Raw genomic sequence first — 21,297 nt, forward strand, 5'->3', positions numbered from 1 at the left:
ACAGTCTTTGCGGCATTGAGAACTAGGTTATTTGCTCTGCACCAGTTGCAGATTCGCTCAACTTCGCTGCGGTACTCATGCTCGCCGTTGCTGCTAATTAGGCCAATGATGGTGGTGTCGTCTGCCACTTTGATGACTTTCACAGAGTCAGCGGATGATATGCAATTGTTGGTATAGAGGGAGAACAGTAGTGGTGACAATACACAGCCTTGTGGAGCCCCAGTATTGGTGGTTCTGACGCTGGAGTAGCTTGTTGCGTTCTGTTGGTCAGGAAGTCCTTGATCCATGCTCGGAGCGTGGGATCTACTCCGAGCTGCGCCAGATTGGTGAGCAGGATGTCTGGGCAGATCGTGTTGAACGCCGAGCTAAAATCCAGAAACAAGATCCTAGCATAGGAGACAGGGTTGTCAAGGTGCTCCATGATGTATGCCAGGCTGGCATTGATGGCGTCCTCCACGGATCTGTTTGCCCTATAAGCAAATTGGAGCTGGTCGAGGTGAGCGTCCGTGTGTCTCTTCAGGTGGGCAAGGACCAGCCGCTCAAGGAGCTTCATAATGTTGGAGGTTAGGGCCACTGGTCGGAAGTTGTTGTGCTCAGTGCTGCCGGGTTTTTTGGGGACTGGTACAATTGCGGACCGCTTGAAACAGGAGGGGACTGTACCGTCCGATAGTGACCGCTCGAATAAGGTGGTGAGCACAGGAGCTAACTGATCAGCACAGGTTCTCAGGCAGATAGATGACACTCCATCCGGGCCAGAAGACTTCCTGGGATTCAGCTTACGGAGGTGCCGGAGTACCTCTAATTCATGGACAGTAACAGGAGCCAGGGTGCCGAGTTCATCCGAGGGGGGGTTCACCTTGGCCGTGGCTGTATGGTCCCCCTGCTGGTTAGGTAGTTGCTCGAACCTGCAGTAGAACTCATTGAGCTCCTCCGCCAGCCGAAGGCTTGGGGTCGCAGGCTGAGGTGCAGGTTTGAAGTTTGTGGCTGCTCTCAGACCCTTCCATACCTCCCGTGTGTTGTTTGATTGGAGGCAGAGTCCGAGCTTGTCGGAGTAGGCCCTTTTTGCTGATCGCAGTTCTCTTTTCAGTGCGTACCTGGCCTCTCTATATTTCTCAGGGGAGCCGGACCTGTGCGCTTCCTCTTTGCATTTCCGAAGTCGGCGGAGCTTGTCGTTAAACCAAGGCTTGTTGTTGGGGAAAATCCTGAATGTCTTGGATGGGATACAAGCTTCCTCACAGAAACTAATGTAGGAGGTAACGTTCTCGGTCCATTCATCAAGGGAGGGTGCCTCCAGCGTCGACCAGTCTGTGGTGTCAAAACAGGCTTGGAGTTCCAGTTTTGCTTCTGCTGTCCATTTTTTGATGGTTTTGACAGTGGGCTTTGAGGTCTCCAGGAGCCGCCTGTAAGTAGGGATCAGGTGGATTGTGTTGTGGTCGGAGTTTCCCAGAGGGGCTCCTAGGGTGGCCTTGTATGCCTTCTTCTGGACCGTGTAGCAGTGGTCCAGGGTGTTACAGTTTCTGGTAGGGCAGGTTATGTGCTGCTTGTAGCGGGGCAGCTCATGTCTTAGGTTCGCCTTGTTGAAGTCGCCGAGGATGATGATTAGAGCCTCAGGGAAGGATGTTTCCCACCGCGAGATATAGTCACTGAGGGCTTGCAGTGCAGTCTTGGAGCATGCATTGGGAGGTATATAGACCCCAACGAGGACAAGGGAAGAGAACTCCCTGGGGGAGTATTGAGGCCTGCAGTTTATGGCCAGAAACTCAATGTCTGGGGTACAGGTCTTGTTGAGGGTGGTGATGTTGGAGCACCAGGAGGTGTTGATATAAAAGCAGATGCCCCCACCTCTCGTTTTCCCCGAGAGGGCCGCGTCACGGTCTGCTCTTAGGAGATTGTAGCCTGGTACAAGTAGAGAGTTGTCCGGGATGCTGTCACTCAGCCAGGTCTCCGTAAAACAGAGAACAGGGGTGTTCTTACTGATCTGGGGTTTGCTACCCAGTAGGAGGAGCAGCTCGTCCAGTTTGTTTGGAAGTGAGCAGACATTTGCAAGTAGGATGGCAGGGATGGGAGAGCGTAGACCTTTCCTTTTGAGTCGGACCATGGCCCCTGCCCTCCTACCTCTGTGGCGACGTTTGTTCGGTGCTCGCTTGGAGACGAGCTATTTGATATGGGCGGTGACAGCATCCCACAGGGGGGAGCCCCATGGGGGCTTGGGGCTGTCCGGGGGTTCCCATTTAAGGAGGGCCTCTCTGGATAGGGTGGCAGTATTTAGTGACCGTTCTGAACCCATGGCACAGATGGGAGGGGTGTTTGAATTCAGGGCAGAGGGAGGCCAGGGCTGGTTGCGTGGAGCAGGGCAGCGGAGTCGAAAGGCTGGTGGAGAGTCTCGACGGGCAGCGAGCACCCCTGGGACGGGTAGTGGGTCTCAAGGAACGGTGCAGAGTCAGACTGTGACCTGCTTGGCACCTCGAAGACGCAGCACAGTGTATGATTCCGGTAGGTGATGTGGAGCAGACAGCACAGCGCAGTGAGTAGGGCACAGGTAGATAGTATTGGGCAGGCAGCACCTGCACAGTGTAAGGCCCTGGTGGATGGTATGGAGGCACAAAAGGATGGTGTGGAGCAGGCAGCACAGTATGTTGCACACAAGATTGTGTGGACGGGCAGTATGTTGCACACAAGATGGTGTGGACGGGCAGCACAGCACAGTGTGTGGACCAGGTAGGTGGTGTGGAATGGAGCCAGCATGCAGTACAAGCACCCGTAGGTGGTATGGAGCGGGCCCCGTAGATGGTATGGGGCGGGCAGCACGGCACAGAATAGGTGTTTTGGAGCGGTCAGTCCAGCACAGCGTGTGAACCAAGTAGATGGTTGGAGCAGGTAACACTGCACAGTATAAGGCCAGGGTCGATGGAGCAGGCAGCACAGCTCAGTGTAAGGCCCAGGTAGATTATGAGGGGCAGCCAGCACAGCACAGAGGGGCAGGCAGCACAGCACAGAGGGCCCAGGTAGAGTATGAGGGGCCGGCAGCACAGCATAGAGGGCCCAAGTAGATTATGAGGGGCAGGCAGCACAGCATAGAGGGCCCAAGTAGATTATGAGGGGCAGGCAGCACAGCACAAAGGGGATGGTATGGCAGGTAGCACAGCACAGATGAGTAGATAGTAGGGAGCAGGCATCACAGTAAGGGGCGCAGATGGATGATATGGAGCAGGCAGCGGGCTGAGCAAGGACAGGATGGAGGGGTGCCAGTTCCAGCAGAAGTGTAGGTGCAAGCAATAGGACTCACCCTGTATGAGTTGGCACAGGCAGGAGGATCTGTAGCCGCTGGAGGAAGTGTGCCTGGAGGGGGAGGCTGATCACGGGAACCCCAGATCCTGGAGGCTGGTTGCTGAAATCCCTGACCTGCGGAGTCCACCCGAGGGGAGGCAAAGCATGGGGAGCCTTGTGGCGAGGAGGCTCTCTCTGGATGAGAGGGCCGGGCGGGCGGGCCCAGCCGAGAGATGCGGTGCAGAGGCGATCCGAGGTGGAGGTCCTGCGTGGGACCACGTGGTGTGGAGTCGGGAAGAGGCTGGAGCTGCACCAGTCTGGCTAGCCGAGGCGGAGGACCAGCGTGGGCCCACGTGGTGGAGGCTGGGGTTGCAGCGGCGGCAGTCCGGCGAGCCGAGGTGGAAGGCCTGCGTGGGACCACGTGGTGGAGGCTGAGGTAGCAGCGGCGGCAGTCCGGCGAGCCGAGGTGGAAGGCCTGCGTGGGACCACGTGGTGGAGGCTGAGGTAGCAGCGGCGGCAGTCCGGCGAGCCGAGGTGGAAGGCCTGCGTGGGACCACGTGGTGGAGGCTGAGGTAGCAGCGGCGGCAGTCCGGCGAGCCGAGGTGGAAGGCCTGCGTGGGACCACGTGGTGGAGGCTGAGGTAGCAGCGGCAGCAGTCCGGCGAGCCGAGGTGGAAGGCCTGCGTGGGACCACGTGGTGGAGGCTGAGGTAGCAGCGGCGGCAGTCCGGCGAGCCGAGGTGGAAGGCCTGCGTGGGACCACGTGGTGGAGGCTGAGGTAGCAGCGGCGGCAGTCCGGCGAGCCGAGGTGGAAGGCCTGCGTGGGACCACGTGGTGGAGGCTGAGGTTGCAGCGGCAGCAGTCCGGCGAGCCGAGGTGGAAGGCCTGCGTGGGACCACGTGGTGGAGGCTGAGGTAGCAGCGGCGGCAGTCCGGCGAGCCGAGGTGGAAGGCCTGCGTGGGACCACGTGGTGGAGTCAGGTGAGTGGCTGGAGCCGTGGGCAGGAGTTGCAGCGGCGACCGGGATGCTTCTGCGGCAGGAGCGGAAGTCCGCAGTCTGATCAGCGGCAGACAGGACAGGACCGGAGCAGTGGCAGCAGCAGCAGGCAGACCGGAGCAGTGGCGAGATCAGATGGAGCTGGAGGCCATCGGGTGAGTGCAGCCAGAGAGCCCTTACCTAAGTTAAACTAAATCTAAACCTAAATCTAAATACATCAGCTAAAGCACAAAACAAAAAAACAATCACCTAAGCTGTCCACTACTATTTTTGTAGCCAGAAAACTATGGAAAAGCACACTATTTACAGAGCCATGTGACCGAGGCGACCTGCTGGGGCGCCATCTTGGTCTTCATTTTACAGTGTATGTGGCTCCAGGAGAGAGTGTAGCCTAATTGGCTACAATGTGCCTGCTGACTGTGATGTAGAGGGTCTAAGTTGACCCTAATGGTGCACTATAGGGGCGAACCGAACTCTCGGAAAAGTTTGCGTTCCATGGCTAACGCGAACCACCGGAAGTTCGCCTGGAACCGTTCGGCGAACCGTTCGGGCCATCTCTATTTCTCAGTTTTTACCAATCCTAGTTTAAAAAAAAAAAGTGCTACTGTACAGAAAAAAACACAAATTTTATTTGGCTATGTCTCCTGTTTTTTTGTTTTGTTTTTTTTATAAAGTTTAAATATGATGTTCTTGTCACAATTTATGTTAAAGGGACCCTGAGCTCTAAAAATAAACAAAATTGGTACTTACGACACGGGAGGTCCCCCGACGTCCTCCTGGCTCCTCTCCCGGTCCCTCCGCCGCATAACGCATCGGCGACACCCAGGCCGGGTGTCAGGCTCCCACTTCCTTAATGGAAGTGGGAGCCTAACCCATCATCATGCCGGCCGCTGCGCGTCATCACGGCGGCCAGCGTGACAGTACTGCGCATGCGCGGTTTAATCACGCATGCACAGTACTGTCACGCCGGCCGCCGTGATGACAAAGAGTGTCACCATTAAGGAAGTGGGAGCCAGACAACCGTTCCGGGTTTCGCCGGTGCGGTATGCGGCGGAGGGACCAGGAGAGGAGCCAGGAGGACATCAGGCGACCTCCTGTCCTATGGTGGGCTGGAGAAAGCCCCAGATAAGTACCAATTTTGTTTATTTTTAGACCTCGGAGTCCCTTTAATGATTTGTATTTCTGAAATAAAGGTGGCTTTTTGCTACAGTGTGCACTTTTTACTTGCCCCCTCTTTCAGCCCCCCCCCCCCCCCAAATAGCTAGATGTGCCCCCAGTATAGTCAGATGGGCCTCCAATATAAGGCCCCCATTATGGGTAGCCAAATGTGCCACCAGAATTAACCCCCCTATAGGTAGCTAGATGTGCTCTCGGTATTAGGCCCCCCCCATACAGGTAGCCAGATGCGCCCCCAGTACTACCCCTACAATTACAGATACATTGGGATGTTAATCATCTTGATTTTCCTGTATCAATCGTTGGTTGCTACGATAAAAGATGTCAGTTAAATATATCATATAGGAGACACGAACAGTGATATTTGAGAAGTGAAATTAAGTTTATTGGATTTAAAGAAAGTGTGCAATAATTGTTTAAACAAAATTAGGCAGGTGCATAAATTTGGGCACCACAACAAAGAAATGAAATCGATATTTAGTAGATCCTCCTTTTGCAGAAATGACGGCCTCTAAACGCTTCCTGTAGGTTCCAATGAGAGTCTGGATTCTGGTTAAAGGTATTTTGGACTACCCCTCTTTACAAAACATCTCTAGTTCATTCAGGTTTGATGGCTTCCAAGCATGGACAGCTCTTTAACTCACACCACAGATATTCAATTATATTCAGGTCTGGGGACTGAGATGGCCATTCCATCACACCTGACAGAGGCGCTATATGTGCTACCTGAGCTACTGTTTTGTCCCCAGTTTTATTGCCTGATGAAGCGGGCTTGGTCCTGCGAAACGCGTTGCATCTATTGGGGTACTAATAAAGTGTTTGTCAGACAAGTAGTCTAGTCTGCTTTCGGAGGTAAGTCCACCACTGCCTCCCCAGCATATTTTAAAACTTTTAATTATTGTTTTTATTCTGCTGGCGCCTCTGTTCATCAAAGTCATTATAGTGTCCACCCTTGGTGGAAGGGGGACCCACCCCTACCATTCTTCTATCTACGGAGAGCAACTTCTTAACCCTGAGTGAAGACAGGTCTAATCTCCTCACCTGCATTCACAGTGGTTGCCTCAGCGGTAACCCTTGTTTGTGAGTATAACCTTCTCACATTACATTATTCACTATTGTCCTGAGCATACTACACCATATTGGGCTCTCGGTGTCTTTTTCTTATATTCCAGAACACTGGAGGGATCACAGTTAGAAGGGGTAGGGGAAAAAGTGGCAGGGAGGTTAGTCCCGAGTTGTCCCTCACTAATAAGTATGCTTGTTTGCGTAATATTGGAGAGGATAATTCAGGAGTAGCAATTCTGCAGCAGGATGTGCTCCTTAGCAACCAAGGGGCAGACTGCTGTAACGAGAAAGGGAATAGGAGTGCATCTAAGGCTAGACAGGTACTGGTGGTAGGGGATTCAATTATTAGGGGCACAGATAGGGTAATCTGTCGAAGAAACCGTGAATGCCGTACAGTCTGTTGCCTCCCGGGTGCTCGGGTTCGGCATGTAGCGGAAAGAATTTACAGATTATTGGGTGGGGCTGGGGAAGACCCAGCTGCCATGGTACACATTGGCACTAATGACAAAGTTAGTGGGAGATGGAAGGTCCTCAAAAATGATTTTCAGATACTTGGAGATAAACTTAAAGCAAGGACCTCCAAGGTGGTGTTCTCTGAAATACTGCCAGTGCCACGTGCTACATCTGAGAGACAGAGGGAGCTTAGGGAGTTAAATAAGTGGCTGAGAAATTGGTGTAGGAAGGAAGGGTTTGGGTTCCTGGAGAACTGGGCAGACTTTGCAGTCGGCTACAGGTTCTACAGCAGGGATGGGCTGCACCTTAATGGGGAGGGTGCAACTGCATTGGGGGAGAAGATGGCTAAATGGTTGGAGGAGATTTTAAACTAGGATCTGGGGGGAGGCGGGAGGATAAAGTCTCAATATGTAGACAAGATAAGGTAAAAAGACAGTGGGAGCCTAACATTATGGGGGGGTGGAGAGGGGGGTGGGGACAGTATAAAGATTAAGGAGGTTGGTAAAACTTCAAGTAGCCCATTTCATGTAAACAAAATTGGTAAATGTGGTGGTAAAAATATAAAGTGCATGGTAACCAATGCTCGGAGCCTTGCAAATAAAATAGACGAACTAGAGTTCATTCTGAATGACAAAGGCTATGACATTGTGGGAATAACCGAGACATGGATGGATAAAAGCCATGACTGGATAGCTAATTTAAAAGTATACAATGGGCCTGATTCACAAAGCGGTGCAAAGTGTTTGCACGCGAGTGAAAACCCCTTTATCACGCCTAAACTCAGTTTAGGCATGATAAGAAGAAACTCGCGCGAATTTTCCGCGCGCAAAGTTTTGCGCACCCGGCGCTTCGCGCGAAGCTCCCATTAAGCCCTATGGCACTTTGCGCGCGCGCTTACGCGCGTACGCGCGGTAGCTTCGCGCGAGTTAAAGCACAAAGCGGTGATAACTTTGCTAGTGCAAAGGTTATCACGCCTAAAGTCTTTTAGGCGTGATAACTGAGTTATCACCGCTTTGTGAATCAGGCCCAATGTGTTTAGGAGGGATAGAACAAGGAAAAAAGGTGGAGGGGTTTGTCTCTTTGTTAAGAATTATTTTACAGCTGTCCTCAACGATGAGATGGAAGAAGATTGCGAAGATGTGGAGTCCGTTTGGGTAAATATTCATGGTGGAAATAAAAGTTGCCAATTGCTTATTGGGGTATGTTACAGACCACTTCATATTAATAAAGCTGCAGAACTGTGATTACTACAGCAGATTGAAAAAGCTGCAAGTAAAAATGAGGTCATAGTTATAAGCGACTTCAACTTTCCAGACATTGACTGGGGTATTGAGGCTACCCATTCTGGTAAAAGCAGCAGATTTCTGGCAGCACTACAGGACAATTACTTGACTCAAATGGTAACGGAACCAACTAGGGGGAATGCGTTACTGGATCTGATAATTTCTAATAGACCAGATAATGTATCAAATGTGCAGGTTCAAGAACATTTGGGAAATAGAGATCACAACATGATAACGTTTGATCTGGTGACTGATAGGCCACGGGGCAGCGGGACCACTAAAACTATGAATTTTAGAAAAGCAAAGTTCAATCAAATTAGGCAGGCACTAAGTTTGGTGAACTGGGATAATGTACTACAAGGGGAGGACACTGAAGGGAAATGGCAAGCTTTTAAACTTATTCTCAATCAATATTGTAGTATGTATATCCCATATGGAAACAAAATGTCTAGGAATAAAAAAAAAAGGCCTCTATGGATGAATAGAAAGGTTAGGGATAAAATGAAGAGGAAAAGGAATGCCTATAAGGTCCTAAAACAGGAGGGGACCGAGGCTGCACTAAGCAATTATAAGGAGTGCAATAAAAATTGTAAAAAAGAAATTAGGGTGGCAAAGATCGAAGCTGAAAATCAAATCGCTAGGGATATCAAATCTAACCCAAAAAAGTTTTACAAGTACATCAACTCTAAAAAAAGAAAGGTTGACTGTATAGGACTTTTAAAGGATGAGGGTGGGAACTCAATGGTGGATGACCAAGGTAAGGCAGAGTTATTAAATGCTTTCTTTGCTTCTGTCTTTACAAAGGAAACAGCACTGTTGCAAATTACAGAGGCAGAAGAGTCTCAATCTTCTAACTGTAATATTAAATACTTAACGCAGGAAGAAGTGAAGGCAAGACTAAATAAATTAAAAATAGACAAGGCACCTGGCCCGGATGGCATGCATCCTCGGGTCCTAAGGGAATTAAGTTCAGTTATAGCTAAACCCCTTTATCTTATCTTTTGTGACTCTCGTGCAACTAGCAGAGTCCTAGTGGATTGGCGTACAGCCTACGTTTTCCCATTATTTAAGAAGGGCAAAAAATCAGATCCAGGAAATTATAGACCTGTAAGCTTAACATCAGTTGTATGCAAACTATTTGAGGGGTTACTAAGAGATACTATACATGACTTCATATTAGAAAATAATCTTATTTCTCAGCATCAACATGGGTTTACTAAAGACAGGTCCTAATTGACTAACATGCTCAGCTTTTATGAGGTAGTGAATGCTAATATGGATATTGGGAATGTTGTAGATGTGATATACTTGGACTTTGCAAAGGCCTTCGACACTGTTCCCCACAAAAGTCTGGTGCAAAAGTTGAGGATGCAAGGACTGGGGAAGAGTCTGTGTGCATGGATAGGGAACTGGCTAATGGACAGAAAACAAGGAGTTGTGGTCAATGGATCGTACTCAAAATGGGAGACTGTTAGCAGTGGGGTCCCACAGGGGTCTGTACTGGGTCCGGTGCTCTGCAATTTATTTATTAATGACTTAGTAGATGCAGTAGTGAGCAATGTTGCTATTTTTGCAGATGATACAAAATTGTGCAGAATCATCAACTCTCAGGAAGATAGTGTCATATTGCAACAGGATCTGGATAGGATGGCTATATGGGCACATACATGGCAGATGAAATTCAATGCTGAAAAATATAAAGTCATGCATTTTGGTTGTACCAATGGTCTAGCACCATACAAAATAAATGGGATTCAGTTGGGGACATCAAACTTGGAGAAGGACTTAGGAGTACTCATCGACAACAAGTTAAATAATCGTACTCAATGCCATGCCACTGCATCTAAAGCTAACAAAATTTTGGGATGCATTAAAAGGGAAATAAAAACTCGAGATGCTAGCACAATATTGCCCCTGTTTAACTCTCTAGTAAGGCCACATCTGGAATATGGAATTCAGTTCTGGGCACCACATTACAAAAAAGATATTGCCGTTTTAGAGCAGGTGCAGAGACGAGCAACAAAATTGATACGTGGGATGGAAGGTCTTGCTTACCAAGAAAGGTTAGATAAACTGGGTTTATTTAGTCTAGAAAAAAGACGTCTTAGAGGAGATCTAATTAACATGTATAAATACATCAGAGGGCAATATAATAGCTTGGCGGATGAGCTTTTTGTCCCTAGGCCTTCTCAAAGGACTAGAGGACATGATCTGCGCATGAGGAAAAACGTTTTAGCCATTTATTTAGGAAAGGGTTCTTTACAGTAAGAGTGATTAAGATGTGGAATGCATTGCCACAGGAAGTCGTTATGGCAAACTTTATACCTGCATTTAAAGGGGGCTTAGATGCTTTCCTTGCGTTGAAAGACATCCATGGCTACAATTACTAGGTTATGCCTAATGATGTTGATCCAGGGATTTTATCTGATTGCCATCTGGAGTCGGGAAGGAATTTTTCCCTTTTGGGGCTGATTGGACCATTCCTTGTAAGGGTTTTTTCGCCTTCCTCTGGATCAACAGGGATATGTGAGGGAGCAGGCTGGTGTTGTACTTTGTACTGGTTGAACTCGATGGACGTATGTCTTTTTTCAACCAAAATAACTATGTAACTATGTAACTGTACTCATTCCTCTGCATGAATGCCTTAGTGGATTTTGAGCAGTGTTTAGAGTCGTCTTGTTGAAAGATCCAGCCCCGGTGCAGCTTCAGCTTTGTCCCTGATTCCTGGACATTGGTCTCCAAAATTTGCTGATACTGAGGGGAATCCATGCGTCTCTCAACTTTGACAAGATTCCCAGTCCCTGCACGGGCCACACAGTCCCACAGCATGATGGAACCACCACCATATTTTACTGTAGGTAGCAGGTGTTTTTCTTGAAATGCTGTGTTTTTCCTCCGTGCATAACACCCCTTGTTATGACCAAAAAACTCAATTTTAGTTTCAGCAGTCGACAGCACCTTATTCCAAAAGGAACGCTGCATCTAACTGCACAACGTCTGAGTTACTCCTTTTTGTATTTTGCCTGAGGAAGCGGGCGTGAGACCCGCGAAACGTGTTGCAATTGTTTTATTTGGAGTACAAATTAAATTTTGTCTTCACCAATCACATTGGTTGTGTTTGACCTTCTGGGGAGGTAAGTCCACCCTTACCCCCCTGATTTTACTGTTTTTAAATTGTTTCATGTTTTTTATTCTGCTGGCGCCTCTGTATCCATTGCACATTGTTATCCACCTGGTGGATGGGTGTGAAAACCCCTTTTTTCCTACTACGGAGAGCGACTTCTTAGCCTGAGTGGGGACGGGCTCATTTTCCCCATATGCGCTAACAGTGGTTGCCTGACACTTGGCAACCCATGTTTGAGAGTATATCTCTACTTGCTATTACATTTATACTTCAATATCATCAATAATACACTATTGGGGGCTCCCGGTTGTTTGTGTTTTTTTCTGTTTTACTTATTCCAAAAGGAAGCTGACTTATCTAATTGTGCTGTAGCATACCTCAAGCGGCTCTGTTTGTGCTGTGGGCGGAGAAGAGGCTTCCTCTGCATGCAGCATCTCCTTGTGTAAAGTGTGCCAAATGGTTGAACGATGCACAGTGACTCCATCTGTAGCAAGATGTTGTTGTAGCTCTTTGGTGCTGGTCTGTGGGTTGACTCTGACTGTTCTCACCATTCGTCACTTCTGTTTATCTAAGATTTTTCTTGGTCTGCCACTTCCAGCCTTTACTTGAACTGAACCTGTGGTCTTCTGGTCTGTGGGTTGGCTCTGACTGTTCTCACCATTCGTCACTTCTGTTTATCCAAGATTTTTCTTAGTCTGCCACTTAGAGCCTTTACTTGAACTGAACCTGTGGTCTTCCATTTCCTCAATATGTTCCTAATTGTGGAAACATACAGCTTAAATATCTGAGACAGCTTTCTGTATCCTTCCCCTAAACCATGATGGTGAAGAATCTTTGTCTTCAGGTCATTTGAGAGTTGTTTTGAGACCCCCATGTTGCTACTCTTCAGAGAAATTTGAAAGAGGACACTTACAATTGACCCCCTTAAATACTCTTTCTTATAACTGGATTCACCTATGTATGTAGGTCAGGGGTCACTGAGCTTACCAAGCCAATCTAAGTTCTAATAATTAGTTCTAAAGGCTTTGGAATCAATAAAATGACACCAGTGCCCACATTTATGCACCTGCCTAATTTTATTTAAACAATTATTTCACACTTTCTGTAAATGCAATAAACTTAATTTCACTTCTCAAATATCACTGTGTGTGTCTCCTATATGAAATATTTAACTGACATTTTTTTATTGTAACAACCAACGATTTATACAAGAAAATCGTGACGATTAACAACGCTGCCCAAACTTTTGCTTCCCACTGAAGCTAGATGTGCCACCATTATTAGGTCCCCCCTCCCCCCCCCCCCCCACACAGTATAGCTAGATATCTCCCCCAGTATTTGATCCCCCCCCCCACCAGCATAATCTGTTGTGCCTCATATTGTTAACCCCCTCCCCTAGTGTGGCCCCTTCTAGGCAGCTCCCCCCTTGTATTACACAGAATAGACACACCAAGAGCCCAATATAGTGTTGTATGTACTGGTATGTGGATATGACAATTAAGTATCTATTTATACTCACAAACATGGGTTACCATCCAGGTAACCACTATATCAGCAGGTGAGGAGTTTAGACCTGTCCCCACTCAGGATTAAGAAGTTGCGCTCTGTAGATACTAAATAAGGGGCAACACCCCTCCACCAAGAGTGGACTCAAGGAACTGTATAAGCAGACAGAGGTGCAAAAAGGATAAAATATTCTAAAACGTTTAAAATGAGAGGAGGCAGAGGTGGACTTACCTCCTCCAAGCAGACACACGAGTGTTGTGTATATTCAAAACAACAACAAAAATGTATTTATATACTTCAGAAAGTGCAAGTGCAACGCATTTCGCGGGCATCTCCCACTTCATCGGGCAATAGAAACGGAGCATAAAACTCAAATAGGTCTGGTGCAAAGTTTAGCACCTCTGTCTCCCCCTCGTATTAGGCAGCCCCCCCCCCTTGTATTATGCAGCCTTCCTCCCTCTTGTTAGGTACCCCCCCTCCATCTGATCAGTAAAACCTGAAAAGAAAAAAACAGGACTTGCCTCCCTGGATCTAGCAGTGATCGTCCAGCAGGAGCCGCTGTTCACAGCTCCGCAGTCAGCTCTGTACTGCCGTATAGACCGGGTCGCGCTTGATGAAGTCATCAAAAAGGGACCCAGTGTACATGGACGTACAGGGCTGACTATACCATTATAGATTTATAATAAAACGTTCTACTGTGGTTAAAACCCACACATTTTATTTGTCAATTTGTCCCAGTTATTGCAACATTTAAAATATTCCCCTAGTCTAATTTATGTATGTGTGTTAAAATATTTCCCTAGTCCAATATTTTATTTGGAAACAAAGGTAATATACCTTCATGACATACATATTAACCACTTCCCTACCCTGCTAACCGGTTCGCACTTGATGATGTCATCGAAAAGGTTCCCAGTGTACATGGACGTACAGGCCTGACTATACCATTATAGATTTATAATAAAACGTTCTACTGTGGATAAAACCCACACATTTTATTTGCCAATTTGTCCCAGTTATTGCAACATTTAAGATATTCCCCTAGTCTAATTTATGTATGTGTTAAAATATTTCCCTAGTACAATTTTTTATGTGGAAATGAAGGTAATATACCCTCATGACATATATATTAATCACTTCCCTACCCTGGGTTATTTTCCCTTAAAAATGTTTAAATTTCACACTCCTCCGATTCATTAGCCAAAAACCTTATCACAATTTATCATACATAAATAATCTATACCTTGTTTTTTTTAACCACCAATAAGGCTTTTTTTTGGGTAGTACTTTTTTGCTAAGAATTGTTTTATTTTGGAAGCATTTTAAAGGGAATAAGGGGAAAAAATTAACAAAAGTAATTTTCTCAGTTTTCAGCCATTATGCTTGAAAATAAGTTTTACTCTAGATTAAACCCACACATGATATTTGCCCATTTGTCTTGGTTATTATTACAACATTTAAGTTATGATCCTAGTACAATGTATGGGGACAATATTTTATTTGGAAATAAAGATTTATTTTTCCATTTGGAAATAAAGATTACTTTTTCCATTTCCTGCTTCTTGTTTCCATTGTAATTTATTCTCCCACTATCCCTGCCGTTAGCCAGATGTGCTCCTTTATATCTCCCCCTATAGTTGCCCAGATTTGCCTCAGTACACCTACCCTTTCCCAGTTAGCTAGATGTGCCTCTGTAAACCCCCCCCCCCCCAGCTAGATAGCTGTGCCCGTTCATCTCCCCCCTCCCCCCCCCCAACACACACACACACACAAAGTTGGGCGCAGGGAAGCATTACAATGTAGCAATCTCTCACCTGACCCATTTCTTGTGGTGATTGCGATCCCCTCCCTGCAGTACCGCTGTCAGCCTAACTATGGAGAATGGATCGGGTCCCGGCTTGATGACATCATCAAGCTGGGACACAATCCATCCAGCTTTGTAAGGCTGACAGCGGTACTATATGGAGGGGAGCTCGATTGCCACAGGAACAGGGTTAGGTGGGAGATTGGTACATTGTAATCCTCCATGCAACACGAAGGCAGCTTTGAGGGGGGGGTAATAACAAGGGATCAGGTGAGGGAATTGGACCCTTGGGAAGGGATCCCATTTTAGTGTAGTTAGAGGGCAGGGGGTTATTGAGCCCAGGTGCATGCTAGCACATGTGCTCTGCTCATTTAATGAGGGTAACTTACATTCACATCATGTGGCTTTCAGGAGCCACATGCAACAACGTGAATATACTGTAGTTAGAATGTAAAGTGGTTATAAAAGTTCAGTCTCTAAGGTAACTATTTTTATATATTTTTTTTATTTGTCATTTTTTATGCAAATATTTTATTTGGGTAATTATGGGAGAGTGGGGGAGGTAAGGGGTTAATTTTAATAGTATATTGCATATATTTTTACAAAGTATGTAGGTGTAATTTTACTACCATATTTTACGGACTATAAGATGCTCCAGACTGTAAGACGCACCTAGGTTTAGAGGGCAAAAACCAGGAAAAAAACAAAAGCTAAACCAGGGTGTGTTCATAGTCCAGGAGCATCTTGTGGAGATACTTCCCCCACCCAAAGCGTTCTATATATGCTACATAGCCCAGCTACACAAACCCCTGCTGTCCCAACAGCTAAAATGCACTATACTACCCACCACCAGCCATACTAACCCATTCTGCCCCCACCAGCTACACTAACCAACCAGCTACAATACTTGCATGTTCACTTTTCTATGACAAGATCTTGTATGGTCTAGCTTGGTTTTTGTTTTGAAATTTACTGTTTATTCTTAATGTATTCAGTGTGTTGTGGCAAGCATTACTCTTATCAAGCTTTCTCACAAACTAGTCATCAACTTTCACTCTGGCTCCCCTTAAGTGTCCTTTTGCCACACATATCCTTTCAAACTTCACTACAGAGCAAATGTGAAATGGTCATGTGACACAGGAAAACTTTATTACAGTGCTCAAATTTCAGTTCTAACTGCACATGAAAATCTGCTGACTAAATGCAACTACAATTACAGAGGAAATTACCAATATAAACCGAAGACGGTAGGTCCCCATAGAAGGATGAGTTCTCTACTGTACAGGGGAAAATGCGCTGCTCAGCATCCCCAGCCAGACTGTCACCTCCTCTGCACCTAATCAGCAGCCGCCGAACCAAGAGTGCAGCCCCAAATGATTCTTGTCCTGTCGCTGCTGCCTCCTCCTCCTGAAATACAGCAAGAGAGAGGTGTAGCGGAAAGTAGAGCTAAAATGATGGACACGGAGGAGCAGGCAATGGCTTGCAGAAGGAGGAGGAGGGCCTGGAAGCTGTGATAGGATGAGCCCATTTCAGGCTTCCAATCACAGCGGAGCCCTTGTAACTCTGCCGGGATGAAGGAATGAAGAGAGGAGAGGATTTGGCCATGGATTAGCGGACCAGCCGTAGTTTACCCACCACTGGTCCAGATGCCCCTAGGGTACTGCAGGGAAGGCCCGCCCGCAGGGAAGGCATCCTCCCTCCCGCCCCATCGTTCATTAGTCTGTGGGCAAAGTCCAGGGGCAAAGGAGTTCCCACGAAATTGATGGCCGTAGCAGACTTCAGGCAAGTGGGGAGAGACTACCTTCTCCCAGGTGGATCTGATCGGCAGCAAGTTTTTCTGCCCAGAGTGTTCTCAGATGAATGAGCAGGTAGAGCGGGTGGTGTTTGGGACTCCACATAGCCAAACATAGCTGCATGAGCTTTTCCTCTGTTATAGCCAAGCTACGCCCCCCGGAGCAGCATCATTTTAATACAGAGACCCCGCGTGGCTCTGCAGTTGCTTATCAGGGGAACACCTTCCCTTACGTTAAGGCTATAAGACGCATTGACTTTTTCCCCCCACTTTGTGGGGAGAAAAAGTGCGTCTTATAGTCCAAAAAATACAGTATTTGGCTACAAGATGACCTCATACATTTTCTTTCTGTGCATACTGTTAGTACGCGAACAGGAATTAACGGGTGTATGTGTTACTTTGTTTATTACAGTGACCGCAGGCATCTCATTGATGCTGGCAATCATTGATATGGGGACTAATTTTAATGAATTGGAACTGCATTCTCATTCACTGATCTTCCCACTAATGGGAGGTGATGAGAATGCGGCGTGGTAGCGAGTGTGGGGGCCTACGGCAGCCGTTCACTGCAATATACAAATATCTAAGTCCAACAGGACATAGATATATGATCTGAAAAAAATGTAATGGTCAAAGGGGACTCCTAGATTCCACCATGAACCAAGGCGTCATCGGCCCCCCACTTCCTTCTGGGTGGAGTTGTGGAAGAGCCCCTTTTGTCCGTGGACAAGGGCTTTGGGGGAGAGGGGGAGGCTTGGCCTAAGTTTGCCAGGAACCGTCCGCTGGTGAACTGTTCGGGCCATCAATAATAGCAACGTCTGTACTTTTATGTACCTAAGTTTCGTTTTCTTACTCTTTACAGTGCCACTTGACAAATCATTAATAATAATAATTTCTTATTAATAGTGAAATTTTATTTAAATTAATGTTGAATAAGGATGTAAAGATTTTTTTTTTTAAATGTCACTTTACATAGTCTATTTACAGCAAACAGTGTTGAAGACATATTTGGAAAATTAAAGAAAGATGGCTCACCTTTTGCTCAACAACAGCTGGAGGTAAATTGCTTAAACGTGTAGTCTTGTTTTCCAACAACTTAAACAGCATTGTATTTATCCAAAACAAAAAACAAAAAATGTAGGATTTCCCAGCAATGAATGAGTATTACTGAGATCTTCTGTGATGACATCTTTACAGATTCAATAACATGCCAAAATATGTATTTTAACTGTCCGAATTACATAGTTACATAGTTATTTGGGTTGAAAAAAGCCATACGTCCACCAAGTTCAACCAGTTCAAATTATTATAGATTTTTTTTAGCTGGTCAGTTTTCTTGCATATTGTGGGTTTCTTTCCATTAGCTGATAAGGCTAAAGCGTGTGTGCATGGCGGGGGAGGGGGTTTAAGTACTTTGCATGAACTTCAGATAAAATAATAAGGTATTAACGGATATATATATATATATATATTATTAAAAATACATTAGGGGCATTGTACTCACATATAGTAGAGTGTAATAAATTATTCAAGATACCCTCATTTATTTAGTCAATTCCAACTCTTTGTGACCATGAGAACATTTGTACGCCAGATGTGTCTGTCAATCACTGCTTCTTTCAGCTGTTGCAAAGGCATGTCATAACCTCACGTGTACTGTCTATTCACAGGGGACACTGCATGGGGGTCAGTGACAGCGGGCAGAGAACAATGACACATCCAGCTATACGCCTCTGTGATTGGCCGCCTGTTCTCATTCACTATGATGGTCGCAGTCGGGTGCTAGGGCGCAGGGAGGAAGGCCAGAACCTGTCCTCTGTCACTGTTCTCTGTCACTGTCCTCGGCCCCCCTCCTGTAGTGTGTTATGTCTTCCCCCCTCCGTACTCCCGCTGCATCCACCTCCCCAGGGGCGCCTTTAGCCATTTTGTCACTCCAGGCGAGAAAACCTGTGGTGCCCCCCCCATGAAGGCTGCAAAACTCCTGTGCTGACAGGCAGAGCAGGGCTATGGGAAAATTGTGCCCGAAGCATTGCATTGGAAACACAAATAGTCTCCAGAGCAGGGCTTCGGACGCCATTTTCCCATAGCCCTGCTCTGCCTGCCGAAACCAACAGACTCCACAGGCTGCAGAAGTGAACTTACGGGCTGTGGCCAGCGAACTGGCGCGGCGTCTGTCAGACGCTGCTAGCCATTTCACCACCTGGGGGGACACCATCTGGCGTAGGTCCATGTCCCCACCCCGCACAGCACTCGTGACCGCCTCGTCATGGCAGAGGGGGATGGAAGGAGGCAGAAGGGGACAGAAAGAGCCACAGGGAGACAGAAGAAGGCACAAAGAGGCACAGAAGGAGGCACAGGGGGACAGAGGAAGGTGCAGGGGGAAGAGGTGGCACATGAGAACTGATGAGGCACAAAGGGAGACAGAAGGAGGCACAGGAGACAGAAGGAAGCAGAGTGGGACTGAAGGAGGAACAGGGGACAGAGGTAGTACAAGGGGACAAATAAAGGCAAAGGGGACATAAGGAGGCACAGGGGGACAGAAGCAGGCACAAAGGGGCACAGAAAGAGGCAGAGGTGGCACAGGGGGACAGAAAGAGGCACAACGGGAGACATAAGGACAAACAAGGGGTCAGACATGGCACAAGGAGACAGGAGGCACAAAAGGGACATAAGGAGGCACAAACGGGGAAAGAAGGATGCACAAGGCACAGAGGTGGCAGCTGCCTGCAACTTACGCTAAGTAGATGCAGCAGAAGCAAGTAATAGAACACCCATGGGGTGGGGCTTAGTCTGGGGCTGGGCTTAATTTGGGGGTGGGGCTTAATCCAGCAGTATGGCGCCCCCCAGGACCAATGGCACTCCAGGCAATGCCTATACTGCCTATGCCTAGAGGCGCCCCTGACCTCCCCCTTCGACATCCCCTCTCCTCCCTGCACTGTTACAGAGCACAGCAGGGAGTAATAAAGGCAGAGCACACAGACTCACCTATTGATGGTTCCAGGCGCTGGAGTTCCCGTCTATACTCTGCACTAATGTCATTGTTAGTGCAGAGAGTATAGACAGGAACTCCAGCGCCTGGAACCATGAATAGGTGAGTCTGTGTGCGCTGCCTTTATTCCTCCCCACTGTGCTCTGTAATAGTGTGGGGAGTGGGGGCCATCTTTCCCCCTTCCCTCATCTTAGGGCTCTCCCTCCCTCACTCCTCCCCTCCGGAACTAAGTGCTGAGTGGCGTTTGGCGGCGGGCGGAACTTACCTCCGTGACTCCGTCTCGTTGCAGGCGCGGGATGATTTGCCGCTAGTCTGGTCCAGACCAGAGCAGCGGCTGCGGCACCAGAACTTCCGGCGCTTGGAGTGAGACGGAGGTAAGTTCCGCCCGCTGCCAAACGCCACACAGCACTTAGTTCCGGAGGAGAGAGCGAGGGAGGGAGAGCCCTAAGGTGAGGGAAGGGGGGGAGATGGCCCTCCTTCTCCGCCGAGGAGGGGGATTGTGCGGCCACTGGTGACAGGTCCAACTGACTCCACACCATTGAATGCAGCCAGCACTTCTGTGACTAAATGTATGTGTCAAGCGGAGGGGCTCAGGTGGATGGTTTGGGACAGTTGGAGAGCCGGAGGGGGGGGGGGGGGGGGGGGTTGAAAGTCACATGTCACTAAAGAGCAACAGGGTTGGAGGGGAAAGTCCCCCACCACTTGTAGGTGCTATTGTGCATTTCAGAGGGGCGGGTGAGGCCCCTTTGTTAAATTTGAGCACCCCCCACTTAAGGATACTCTGCACGGCCCTGTCATTAATAAACCTAACTCCACTGACCAAGAACGCTTCATCCTGCACATCGGCAGCAATGACATCCAACAAGAAAACACCAAGAAATCAACAAAGACAAAAATTCACACATGGTTAAAAGGACACAGCTGAAATTCCCCAGCACAACGATTATCCCTTCATCCCTGCTCCCAAGAGAAGACATCACCAAACAATCCAACATAAATTAATGCAGAGCTAGCCTCCAATCTAAGGACATGGTACTTAATAGACCCCAGAGAACTCAAGAAAAACCTAACCCAACACACACGGCAAGCTGTTACCAGAGAGAGCACCCACAAGCATGGCAAACATTGAGGAAACTGCTTGCCCCACAATGGCAACACAGAGCAATGCAGGGCTGAAACATGGCGGCTATCAGAACTTTGTGTACCACTGTAAATAGCATATTATTATTATAATTATTATTAATATAGCGCCAGCATCTTTCATGATGCTGTACAACGGCATACAGGGTATAACAATACAAAATAAACAATACAACACTTATTAAAAGACAAGAGTGGATTAAAGCTGATGCAGTGAACAAATTAACCACATATTTTTACACGGGGTGGGAGGCATGTACACAAATTATGCAGCATTGTATTACACAGCATTGTGAGACGGCCCTGGCCAAAAGGCCTTACAGTCCAATAGTTTGAGGGATAGGACAATAGGTAAAGGGAAGCTTTGTACAGTGTTGCCAGCTGCCCGTAAATTTACGGGCATACCGTAAATTTTACTAGAAATTTAGCTGCTCGTGAATTCCGTAAGGAATTCCGCAGCGTCCGTAAGGGCGGCCGACTGCCCTGTGAGCAGGAGGAGAGCAGCGCAGTGGAGGGAGAGTTGTGGGCAGCGGCGGAGAAGGGGGGGCCATCTCCCCACCCCCCTTCCCTCACATTAGGGCTCTCCCTCCGTCGCTCTCTCCTCTGGAACTAAGTGCTCCGGGGGAGATCTCTGAGGTCAAACTTCGCCTCAAGCAACAGCAGTATGACCGGCTGGCTTCTTTGGTTCTGGAGAGGGATCATGG

General features: G+C 47.7%; 1 protein-coding gene across 4 annotated transcripts in view; it reads left to right on the forward strand.

The window, feature by feature from the left end:
• Positions 1–21,297, forward strand: part of HIBCH (3-hydroxyisobutyryl-CoA hydrolase) — a 1,291,623-nt gene that overhangs the window by 1,078,778 nt on the left and 191,548 nt on the right. For all 4 annotated transcript variants that reach the window (XM_068244938.1, XM_068244939.1, XM_068244937.1 and 1 more), the window contains one exon: positions 17,441–17,522. In XM_068244938.1, coding sequence (XP_068101039.1) covers positions 17,441–17,522 — 82 coding nt within the window. The remainder of the gene's footprint in view (positions 1–17,440; positions 17,523–21,297) is intronic.

Source organism: Hyperolius riggenbachi, chromosome 7, assembly GCF_040937935.1.
Source record: "Hyperolius riggenbachi isolate aHypRig1 chromosome 7, aHypRig1.pri, whole genome shotgun sequence".
NCBI lineage: Eukaryota > Metazoa > Chordata > Amphibia > Anura > Hyperoliidae > Hyperolius > Hyperolius riggenbachi.